The 12,826-nt window shown below is 44.2% G+C and overlaps 1 protein-coding gene across 3 annotated transcripts in view; it reads right to left on the reverse strand.

Moving 5' to 3' along the window:
- LOC121551665 (testis-expressed protein 2-like) overlaps positions 1 to 12,826 on the reverse strand; it is a 56,302-nt gene that overhangs the window by 15,636 nt on the left and 27,840 nt on the right. For all 3 annotated transcript variants that reach the window (XM_041864374.2, XM_045211050.1, XM_041864376.2), the window contains exon 3: positions 1,829 to 3,551. In XM_041864374.2, coding sequence (XP_041720308.2) covers positions 1,829 to 3,526 — 1,698 coding nt within the window. In that variant the 5' untranslated portion in view covers positions 3,527 to 3,551. The remainder of the gene's footprint in view (positions 1 to 1,828; positions 3,552 to 12,826) is intronic.

Below are 12,826 nucleotides of genomic sequence, written 5' to 3' on the forward strand. Positions count from 1 at the left end.
CTCTCTAGTACAGCTGTAGCCAGAGGCTATTGAGCTCATGTGCCCACACAGGTTCAAACACACACAGGTTCAAACACACACAGGTTCAAACACACACAAGTACACACACGCACTCAAATAAGAACACACACACACACACACGCTTACATAACCGCTGGCCAACCGCTAAGCGTGTCTCCTCTGTTTCAGTTTCCAGCACATTGACTGGGTTAAAAGGAGAACGTTTGACAAATCACCAGACCATTTAATATGTGAGGTTGTTTCAGGGCAAACCCCAGAGTAGCTGGAGAGAATGCTTTAGAGGCTCAGTATGTTGTTAGACAGCCCAATGAGGACGTTAGATTAGAGGAGTCATTTAGCAGACACTCTTATCCAGAGTCTTATTACAGTAGTGAGTGCATACATTTTCATACTGGTCCCCCGTGGGAATCAAACCCACAACCCTGGTGTTGCAAGCACCATGCTGAGCCACACCGGACTTTGATGTATTTCTCATCCAGCCAATGTTTTTCTATCCCACTGGGAAGCCACCATGGTGAATGCTGCATGAGCATTCAGTAGAGGTTGTACATCCCAATATTTAAGCCAGTGTAATGTTTAATGGTGTAATAACTCAAGCCTACTGAATAGTACTCGTGTGGATATTAGGATTCATGGAAGGAAGAGAATTGTTACCTTGCTGTTTAGCCATTGAAGAAAGGGAAGAAGAAGGATATCTACAGACATATACTGAGTTGCTTCCTGTCCTATCTGATAAACTGAGCAGACATCAGGTTTTAGTCCTGAGCTTTAATGACAAACAGAGAGGTGATATGGAGAATTGGTTAGCATCCCAAATGGCAACCTAATCCCTATATAGTGCACTACTTTTAACCAGAGCCCTATTGGCCCTGGTCAAAAGTAGTGCACTAAATAGGGAACAGGGTGCCATTTGGGACGTAACCTTGGAGATCCTCCCTACTCTCTCTGAGTCCCACTGGGGAAAAGCCAGCCATGTATCAGCTGTTTATCTTGTAGACGCTATCAGCAACATGTGCTCAGCTTGCTAACTCAATAGAAGCTACAGGCTCTGTCCACAGTGATGACAGATACTACTAGGGGAAGGACATGGCCTATCTAAGATGTCAGGCTATCTGTCCACAGTGATGACAGATACTACTAGGGGAAGGACATGGCCTATCTAAGATGTCAGGCTATCTGTCCACAGTGATGACAGATACTACTAGGGGAAGGACATGGCCCATCTAAGATGTCAGGCTATCTGTCCACAGTGATGAGAGTGATAGCCCCGTGTAGCTCAGTTGGTAGAGCATGGCGTTTGCAACGCCAGGGTTGTGGGTTCAATTCCCACGGGGGGCCAGTATGAAAATGTATGCACTCACTAACTGTAAGTCGCTCTGGATAAGAGCGTCTGCTAAATGACTAAAATGTAAATGTAAAATGACAGGTACTACTAGGGGAAGGACATGGCCTATCTAAGATGTCAGGCTCCTCTCTATGTGATCTGCCTTATACCTTGGTTGTTGCACAGAAAAGTATGACAATATCTTTATTGTTGCATTTATAAATCTATTAGCTATCATCTTGGGTAGAAAGCTTTCTATGTCGTAACCTTACACAAAAAAATACAGGGATAGGATGTTAATAGTAAGACAGTGTTCAGTCACCAACTCTGGTTCTGGAGAGTTGCAGGTTGAGCCGGATTTTGTTCCAGTCTAATACTAATGCACCCTTTACAGTTTTCTTTCAATTGCTTTGGCACTAATTTCAGATGTAAGTAGTCACATTTCTAAATACTTAGCACTAAACTGCTAACACAGTGACCTACCTTAAAGATTCCAGGTTCTTTGATATCCAGCTGGGTCACGTTCCACTGCTCCCCCCTTCGTCTGCCCTGCCTGGTCCCACTGCAGCTGGAGACCTCCGGAGCCGACAGCCACAGCACCAGTACAGCCAGCATGAACCCTGCCGCCACCCCCTGCACCACCGCACACACATAGGGCGGCAGGGGGAGGACCAGGTAACTGTAGACTAGACACATGAGGAAGAGGAGGCCAGTGATGGGCACGTTTGTTAAGTCTTCCTCCTCTTCGTCGGACTCGGCTTCACTGCAGACACCCGTGCTGCCTGTTTGGATCTGCAGTGACCTGGGCCGCTCCCCGTCCGGTGTCTCAGTGTCAGTACAGAGCTCAAAGTCTTCACTGTAGAGCTCAAAGAACTCCTCGTCCTCCAGGCGGACCAGGGCCGACATTGAGCAGTGGCCCAGGGCGAGGGAGGAGGACCTGGGGAGAGGAGGAGGGGAGGAGACCCTGGAGGTCTTGGCTGGAGGAGAGGAGAAGACATAGTCTGCTGGGGCTTCACCAGTAGGGGTCTCCTCTTCCCCATCCTCCTCTCCTTCAGAGTCGCCTCCCTCCTCCTCTTTGATGCTGTAGTTGTTGTTGCTCTCTGCGTGCCCATTAAGGCCTGCCAGGTTGGTGAGCTCCGTGGCACTGAGGGAGAGGGATTTGGAGCAGTGGGTAGCGGAGGTACCCCCTCCTGTACCCACTCCCTCGGCCCCGCCTCCAGCCTCGTCGCCCATGAACTTACTGAACAGCTGCATTGGCTCGCAAATTACCTCTGACAAACGCCTCCTAGTATCCTCGATCCTGGCCTCCATCTCTTGCACCTTGAAGAAACACCTCCCGTCGGCCGGGGAGGTGAGGGGGGAAGAGGGGGCCGTCTTGGAGTCACCACCCCCAGACGTGGTGGAGCCCCTCGGCTGGCCCAACTGCTTGAAGAGCAGCAGGTTGTTGACGCGGGAGTCTGGAGGTGGGCGCTGCTGGGAGAGAGATGGTGGTGAAGGCGCCTCCTGGTGGTCGGGCCTGGTATTGTCTGTGGAGAGAGACTTGACGAACGTCTTCATCAGGTGGTGGCGGTGGCGCCCGGCAGAAGAAGGAGGGGCAACCATCATTTCATTGGACAGGGACCTGAGGCTGAGGAAAGGCTTGGAGGGCAGGGCTGCGGAGCGAGAGGGGGAGGAGGTGGTGGAGGAGGAGGTGGTGGCAGTGTGAGAGATCGTGGGTCTTGTGTGATCGGAGGGCCAGGAGGAGCAAGCAGGGGGGGACTCGAGGGTGGGGTGGGTGGAGGAGGGGAGGATGGGCAGGGCTGGGCTGTGGGGTAGAGTGTTAGAGGACACACCAATGGTAGTGGTGGTCTCAATCCCTCCAGCCTCAAACAGTAGCTCCTCGCTGGCTTCCAAGGCCGTCACGATGGCCTGGTCCTCAGTCCTCCCCTCCATCCCACCCAGCCCTTCTGACCCCTCTCCTGGGGAGGATGATGACACAGACGCCCCAAACCCATACAGCTCCTCGTCCTCATCCTCCTCTTTTCCCAGGGCGGAGAAGTGGATGGTGATGGTGTCTCGGGAGAGGGAGCGCTGCACCTGCAGCTTGGGGCCAGGGGGCGGGCGTGAGGGCGTGGAGGAGGAGGGGGTACTGTCAGCAGCATGGCTGTCCTTCCTGCTGCTGTTGCTGCCCTGGCTGGTCATGACCACACTCCACAGGGCTCACAGCCTGGAGAGGGGGAGAGAGAAGGGGAGAGAGGGGGAGAGAGAGAGGGATGAGGGACAGAGAACGAGGGGTGTGGGAGAGACACGGACAGAGAGAGAGAGTGAGAAAGAAAGAGATCGAGAGAGAGAGATAGAGAGAGAAAGAAAGAAAAATATGGGTTCAAGGGTCATTTGGCCAGAGAGTCTATTTTTTGGTTCCAGGGTAAAATGTTTGAAGAAGTGATTTGTGTCGATTAAGAATTGGCTAAAAACACCACGAAGCGATTATTTGAGAGGTACCTATACATTTCTAACAATATATACGTATGAACTTTCTCACCCAAACGTAGACGTACGTCATGGGTGAGAAAGTAGAGAATATTTACATTTGCATTTTTTGTCATTTAGCGGACGCTCTTGTCCGGAGCAATTGGGGTTGGGTGCCTTGCTCGGGGGCACATCGGCAGATTTTTCGCCTGGTCGGCTCGGGGATTGGAACCGGCGACCTCTCGGTTGCTGGCACGGTGCTCTTGGTTACTGTGCTACCTGCCGCCCCATATGAGTTTAAGGTTGTGCCGTTGTTTGATCATGTGATAAGGTTTAATGGGTAATCGGACCATAACTAATGTGGTTATAGAAGTAATGTATAAATAGTAGAGAGCCAATAGAGGGTTCCATTGAACTATTATGTTTTGTTGGGCATTTCAATGGCATAAGGTGAAATCTGTGTGTATGAGTGAATTCAACGGCTGGTATGGGTGGTAACCGGATACTACTGAGTATTTGGTTTGGTGATGTTGAATGGAAGATTTGTAGCGTGGTTGGGGTTAAATAGAAAGACTCACTTATTCAATAGGGAATGGGTGTAGGGAGAGAGAGTTTTTGTGTTGCTGAATGAGGTGAGAGCTAGTGCGATTTTCATTTGGTGACGTCACTTGCTCTATGAACTGGAAGTAGTTGCTTTGAAAGAATCGTTGTAGAGTGACTGGCGATGTATGTAGAGGGTCCCGGGTTCGAACCCAGGTAGGGACAGTGGCTAAAGCTTTCGCATTGGGGCTATGGACCTAGATTACTATGTGTATTAAAAGTTGAATTAGATAGCTTTAGAAGTATTCTAGATAGGTCTATGAAAATATGTTACAAGTACGAATGTAAGAAGGAAGATGATTAGGGCAGGTCCCCGCGCCTCCCCCGTTGTGTTGGAAGGAGCGGGGGGGGGAGGGGGGAGAGACAGTACATAGTTCAAATGATAGAAATGTAATTAAATGTATGCTTATCAACGATAGCAAGTATTTGTTTTCTTAATTAGGGCTTAATCAGAGAGAACAGTTAAATAAATTGAATAGCGAACTGAAATGGTGATAGAGCTGTGAAAATTATTTAAGTTGAGGACAAAGGAAAATAATTTATGGTTCTAGTTCCCGGGTAAAATAGTTGTACTTGCTTGACGGTATCGAGCAAAAGGTCGAATGATTGAATGAAAAGCATTTATTTGACACAGTCTAATGGTTATTACTTTATTGTATAGGTTGGGTAACACCAGTGGTGTATGAAAATAAGTGGTGAATTCTAAAACAATAATTTGGTTTCGTTACGTGAACAATGGGATATCATTTTTACTATTAGGATGATGGATTGAATAAACATTGGTTATAAGTATGAAGTTATTAAACAATAGGTTTATATTTTAAAAACATCAATGCAACAGGTTGCGATGATTAAATTAATAGAAAGGTGTTATAGGTTTATATTAGAAGGTGTAGTGAACTTAATGAAACATGGTATTATATAGTGTCTTCCAAGATTGATGGAAGTCTCCTATAGCATTATGTTAAGGAGATGCCTGGGATAAAATATAATGTCTTACTTACACGGAGTATGTGATTGTATTGGCTAATGAATGAAATATGACATTTACAGGGGCGAAAGGAACAATAGAAGGGGAGACAGATTTTCCTAGGGGGTTGATAAAATAATTGATAATGGATCATTTGAGATGAGATCACATGGAGCAGATTTAGGGGTTCAATAATCATTGTGAGATTAGTTATGAGGAATTAGATTGATACAAACGATTATTGAGGAGTTAGGACTGGGGATATCTGTATCATGTTTTGTGTGTACTTACCATCTTTAGATTACTGATGGTAATTGAAGGTTGACAAAATGTATAACCAGGAGAAAGAGATTAGCTTATCTCATTGGAATGTTTCCCAGGGCTAGGGGGAGCAGTAGTGAAGTTAGGCAGTATTTAGGTCGTAAAAGGGAGCTACCAAATTAAGTGGGGCCTGGCTATCTTTGATTGTTGTTTTTCAATTGGGTTTTTCAAATAAAAAACAACACACCTAGTATGATGTTTATAAAGGGTTGCTATGTTGAATTTAGGGGATTTTCAACAGTTCATAGGTGGTGTTTACTATGCTGTGGGATGGAACGGTTTGTTGGGTGATTTCAATGGCCTCTGGGCTCTGTTTTGACTTTCTGGTGTTGATTGGTCATCCACACTGGTGGTTCTGGGGGCATGAGAGGAGGACTTTGGGATGGTTTATTTGATCAAATTGAGGGTAATTTATAGTGCTGTGAAAAGTGTGAAGAAGATTATAATTTGGTAATAATAGGATTTGAAACATTAAAATAACAGAAGAGGGAGAGAGCTTTCCCTGAATGAGGGATACCTGTTGCTAGTCAATTGTACTAATCTTGGATTACTTTTACGGGATAGAAGTAAGTTGAGATATTATCAAATATTGTCATTTACATTTCATTTTTATTATGCTTTAATAAACAACAAGTTGGTATTTGAAACTAAATTAATGCAATGAGCTGCAGTAATCAGAGGAAGGCACAATCTAATGCGAAACAGCTATTGCCTAGATCATTGATTTAGTAATAAGATCAGGAAGATAGTAATAATAGGGAGCTGGATAGGATAATTTAAGATAGGGACTAGCTGTCCAGAAATAGATGAAGAATTATGATCTTTTTGGGAATGATAGACTACTGTAAAGCTTGGGTACTGCATACTGGTAAATTAAGTGATCTTATCTATGGGAAGGCAATGGCAGCTCATGGTAAAATCATTTGGAACTCTGAGGAGGAAGAACAATTTATGAAGAGAAAAAAGTTGCTCACTTCCCAAACAGTCTTAGCTTTTCCTACATATAACAGGGATTTTACCCAAATGGTAGAGAGTAAAGAGGGATATATGACATTGGTCGTGATTTAAAGATGGTGATGAGGGAGGTTTTTTTAGTGGGCTATTAGATATAACTGGGTTAATCACGAACATAGAGTTTTTTTAATTCTTTGTTGCTAGGCAGAAGACTTAGGTGACCTAGGGTCGAAGTGCTTGCTCTTACTTCAATCCATGGCTGTCTTTTGTCTCTCTTCAAACATTGTGAAGGGAGTGGCACCAGGGTTGAGCAGAGTTCAGGCTAAAACCTGTCTCTCCTTTGCTATCTTCTTGATTGATTACAGCATGAAGGGGGGTTTGTGTTAGGTTTGAAAGATTTAAGTATGGACCTGTCATGTCCAACCATCAGTCTTCAGGTCAAGCCCGGGAGAGCCGGGGTAGAACAGAGTTTGAACTAAACATGAGTGTTTTTACAAGATAAGAGATTGATTGATTGGATTACTATTGATTCTGAACTGAATGAAAGTCGGATTTAGTCGCCCTAAAAGACAAAGGAAGTGGGAGGAGCAATAAAGAAGCAAGGGACAGTCTCAAAAATAAATAAGGGATGGCAATTGGATGATAAATGACCAATATTACCTAAGTGATTGTTTAGGTAGGTGGTAATATTGACACATGAGCAGAACCATGTGTCAAGAGGGGGGAAGAGGCTAGTGGTAGGATTAAATAATATATGAAGGAGAGGACAAAATACTTTAAAAAAAAATAATAATAATTAGATACATTCTAGAAAGAGAATACTGATGTGAGCGGTATGTCAGAGGTTTTGTGCCCCACAGGTGAACTAAAGGAGAAGGTGACCCACTCTATCTAACCAGGTGACTGGTGAGCATCCAGTCCCTAAAGAAGAAAGACTGGAAGCAGGCCTGTTGGGAAGGGCCCTATCAGGTTATATTGGTCACTGCCTTTGCCATTAGAATAGCAGAAAGAGCAACCTGGGTCCACGTTACCCACTGCAAAAAGGTAAGAACACATACAAGCACCACTGAACACACACAGAGTTAGAGAGAAGAACTGAACCAATAGGGTCTGGGGATCACCTCTGTTAACGAAGATCTCCTACCCCGACCTATCATCACTGTAGTGTGTTCTCAGGGTGTGAGTATGGGGTGATACCAAGCAGAAAGACTGAGGACAGGAGAGGGTTGGCGGTTTTTGGGATTAGGGGTAACTTGAGCTGCATCATAGTCTCGGCAATGGTCTTGATATGTCAAGATCCACCACCAATTACACTATGCCCTTACCATTGTTAAGAAGTAAAAGAGAAGAGAAGCGACCCGACATACTGACCGTCAACGACAAGTGGCCTACAAAATGGGAGTCAGAGAAGGGCAGACTGTAGGATTCAAAATAAAGGTTAGGGACGTAGCCAACGGGTGGGGTACAGGTCAATAAGCAATTTGGGATTATAAAATATCATTATATTCGTGTTCGGCCCCCACAGCGGATTGTTCCTAGACTCAAGTGTTTAAACACACTTGGGGATGGGGATATGAGACCGGGCGGGACTGAACATCCAGATGGGGGGTAAAGAGAAACAAAGACATCACCAATTATCAATTGGAGATAGTGGTAATGTGCACAGGAGAGAATTTTGAACCTTACAGCCCCTGTAACCGATGTGTGGTGGGAGTGTACCAGTAAAGGCAGTATAAGGCAGAGAATACCAAAAGGGTGGCTAGATACGTGCGCCCTGGTTCTACTGATTCAGCTAGTTAGAATTAGTCACCAGGAACCAAGGAAAGGGTTAAACAGACGTAGGAGGAGTTTTAACAAAAAGGAGAATAGCCCTATTTAGATGGAGGCGATTGGGATACCAAAGGGGGGTATCGGATGGATAACAAGCTATGAAAGAATTTAATACCACGTTCTTTTGGTGGGTGACAATAAACAAAATTGTGGATTGGATTAATTATATCTATTACGACCAACAACGATTTATTGGCTAGACTAGGGATGCAGTAAAAGGGATCTCTGAACAATTATCCGCCATCCCACTCATGACTTAGTAAAAGAGGTTGGCTCTAGATCAGGCAGAAAGGGCCGGTGTCTATAGAATGATAAGCCATTGTTGCACATTTTATCCCTAACACCACCACACCGGATGGGCCAGTCACCAGAGCTCTTGCAGAATTAACTGCACTAAGTGAAGAATGAGCTGAGAACTCAGAAGTTAGTACATCGTGGATAGGGTGGTTTGATGAAATGTTTGGTAAATGGAAAACCATAGCAGCCACCATCTTAGGGGCGGTCAGTGTTTGTATGGGTATTCTTGTATTATGTGGTTGTTGTCTTGTTCCCTGTGTCCGAGGATTGGTGAGTAAGGCGTTGGTGAAATGCAGTATCTCAACAATGATGAGATGGACCGACTCCGGACTCTGACCAGGGGAATGTGAAAAACGATCCTCCAGGCTTGGTGGATGACGAGGATTTTGACCCTGAAAGACCGCAATTGGATGAAATGTTTATTAGTTCTGACGTAATCTCTGAGATTAATCATGCTTGTAAATACATTTATCCTGAATGTGAAAACATTTAGTCAAAGGGGTGGATTGATACACTGCTCAAAAAAATTAAGGGAACACTGAAACAACACAATGTAACTCCAAGTCAATCACACTTCTGTGAAATCAAACTGTCTACTTAGGAAGCAAAATTGATTGACAATAAATTGCACATGCTGTTGTGCAAATGGAATAGACAACAGGTGGGGGCAAGACACCCCCAATAAAGAAGTGGTTCTGCAGGTGGTGACCACAGACCACTTCTCAGTTCCTATGCTTCCTGGCTGATGTTTTGGTCACTTTGGATGCTGGCGGTGCTTTCACTCTAGTGGTAGCATGAGACGGAGTCTACAACCCACACAAGTGGCCCAGGTAGTGCAGCTCATCCAGGATGGCACATCAATGCGAGCTGTGGCAAGAAGGTTTGCTGTGTCTGTCAGCGTAGTGTCCAGAGCATGGAGGCGCTACCAGGAGACAGGCCAGTACATCAGGAGACGTGGAGGAGGCCGTAGGAGGGCAACAACCCAGCAGCAGGACCACTACCTCCGCCTTTGTGCAAGGAGGAGCAGGAGGAGCACTGCCAGAGCCCTACAAAATGACTTCCAGCAGGCCACAAATGTGCATGTGTCTGCTCAAATGGTCAGAAACAGACTCCATGAGGGTGGTATGAGGGCCCGACGTCCACAGGTGGGGGTTGTGCTTACAGCCCAACACCGTGCAGGACGTTTGGCATTTGCCAGAGAACACCAAGATTGGCAAATTCGCCACTGGTGCCCTGTGCTCTTCACAGATGAAAGCAGGTTCACACTGAGCACATGTGACAGACGTGACAGAGTCTGGAGACGCCGTGGAGAACGTTCTGCTGCCTGCAACTTCCTCCAGCATGACCGGTTTGGCGGTGGATCAGTCATGGTGTGGGGTGGCATTTCTTTGGGGGGCCGCACAGCCCTCCATGTGCTCGCCAGAGGTAGCCTGACTGCCATTAGGTACCGAGATGAGATCCTCAGACCCCTTGTGAGACCATATGCTGGTGCGGTTGGCCCTGGGTTCCTCCTAATGCAAGACAATGCTAGACCTCATGTGGCTGGAGTGTGTCAGCAGTTCCTGCAAGAGGAAGGCATTGATGCTATGGACTGGCCCGCCCGTTCCCCAGACCTGAATCCAATTGAGCACATCTGGGACATCATGTCTCGCTCCATCCACTAACGTCACGTTGCACCACAGACTTTCCAGGAGTTGGCGGATGCTTTAGTCCAGGTCTGGGAGGAGATCCCTCAGGAGACCATCCGCCACCTCATCGGGAGCATGCCCAGGCGTTGTAGGGAGGTCATACAGGCACGTGGAGGCCACACACACTACTGAGCCTCATTTTGACTTGTTTTAAGGACATTACATCAAAGTTGGATCAGCCTGTAGTGTGGTTTTCCACTTTAATTTTGAGGGCGACTCCAAATCCAGACCTCCATGGGTTGATAAATTTGATTACCATTGATAATTTTTGTGTGATTTTGTTGTCAGCACATTCAACTATGTAAAGAAAAAAGTATTTAATAAGATTATTTCATTCATTCAGATCTAGGATGTGTTGTTTAAGTGTTCCCTTTATTTTTTTGAGCAGTGTAGATTAATTTGTATTTTAAGAATAATGACTAAAGGATTTCACCCCAAATACAGTATAAATGTGTGAACGGTGTTAGAGTTATAATGTAGTGTCAACCCACTAACAGAGGGGGAGGAGTTAGAAACTGCTGAGGGTCCAGGGTGAAGGGGACTGAGAAGCTGTTTAAAGGTGGGCGGAGCAAAGTGCCTTTGTGTGTCAGGGGGTATAAAGGCTGTGTATGTATTTTTTGGAACCAGAGCTCTCCATGATTAAAACATACAGATCATTCTTGTTGGTTGCGGACCTTCGTTTAATTCATGATTAAACCAGAGCCTTACACCCTCTGGGAATTATTCAAAGTATTAAGTTTGATTAATTAGAGATAGAAATTCTCGTGACAATAAGAAAGCATTTACTCACCTACTTCGGATATCCCAAAAAATACATTTTACTAACACATTTCAAGAATCCTTAAATAATATAAATTAAACTTGGAAAATCCTCAATTAACTGTTGAATAAGAAAAAGGCATCTACAACCATCCCATCTCAATTTATTGTTGGAAATAAGACCTATAGTGATCCTGATGTTATTTCATGTGAATTTACTAAATGTTTTGTGAATGTGGGATCTCTCTGTCAAAGAAAATTGAGAAAACTGATGGAAATCCCTTGGATTACATTAAGGGACATTTCCCATCTCTGTTTCAGTTTGATCCTCCTGATGTGATGGAGGTCATTCGTAACTTCAGCAGAAGGTCATAATGAGATTGGTGCCCCTTTCGTGAAATCAATGTCTTCCTCGATTACTGAGCCTGTAACGTATATATCTTCATCAAATTTATGCAAACTGGTATTGTTCCTAAAGATTTGAAAATTGCCAAAGTTATCCCCCTCTATAAATCTGGGGATCCAATATCTTTTACAAATTATAGCCCAATATCTGTACTACCATCTTTTTTTTTTATCCTAGAAAATGTGGTGTATAAGAGAATCAACACTATATTCTATATGAGCACCAATATGGTTTTCATGAAAACTACTCCACAGATATGGCTCTTTTGTAACTTGTGGATAAAACCTTTACAGCCCTGGACAACAATGAATACGCTCCTGGCATCTTTTTAGATTTATCCAAAGATTTTGACATGGTTGATCATTAAATATTACTTTAAATTGCATTATTACGGTTTTCATGATTATACATATAAATTGGCTATATAGTTATGTTTATGATAGAGAACAATTTGTTTATTCAAACGGCTGTGCATCTCCCAGGGCCAAGATATCCTGTGGCGTGCCACAGGGTTGGATAATTGGACCTTTGTTATTACTAATCTATATCAATGACCTTGCTGCTGTGTCTTCTACCATACTTCCCATTCTCTTTGCTGATGATACCAATTGGATTTGATCACACAATAATTTTGTTTCACTAATTAATGAAGCCAACTCAGGCATGGCAACATTTTCTGAATGGTTCCAGATGAACATATCTTTAAATATTTTTTAAAAATCCAACTTTATTGTATTCACTAGTAAGAATAAGATAAATACTGTAAAAACTACAATAAAATAAAAACTACAATAAAATAAAAACAAAAGCCAGAATCTCAATTGGTGGGAAAGAAATGGAACAAGTCACATCCACTAGATTCCTCTGAGTTTAATTTGATGACAAGTTATCCTGGAAAGATCATTTTCAATTTGTCTGCTGCAAAGTGATGAAATCAGTTGGTATCATCAGAAAGATTAGTGGTTTGGTTCATCAGGCTTGCTTCCTAACTCTATATTATAGCTTAAATTTACCCATATCTCATTTACTGTAATATTGTCTGGGCAAGTAGATATGCCTCCTACCTACACAAATTACTCATCATACAAAATACATTTGCAAGAATAGCCACCTCCTCTAATTACCTGGCTCCATCTGCACCTTTGTTTAAGAAACTCAATATCTTGTCTATTTACGACATTAATGTACGCCAATTATGCACTTTCATC

The sequence above is a fragment of the Coregonus clupeaformis genome, chromosome 35 (genome assembly GCF_020615455.1).
Source record: "Coregonus clupeaformis isolate EN_2021a chromosome 35, ASM2061545v1, whole genome shotgun sequence".
Lineage (NCBI taxonomy): Eukaryota > Metazoa > Chordata > Actinopteri > Salmoniformes > Salmonidae > Coregonus > Coregonus clupeaformis.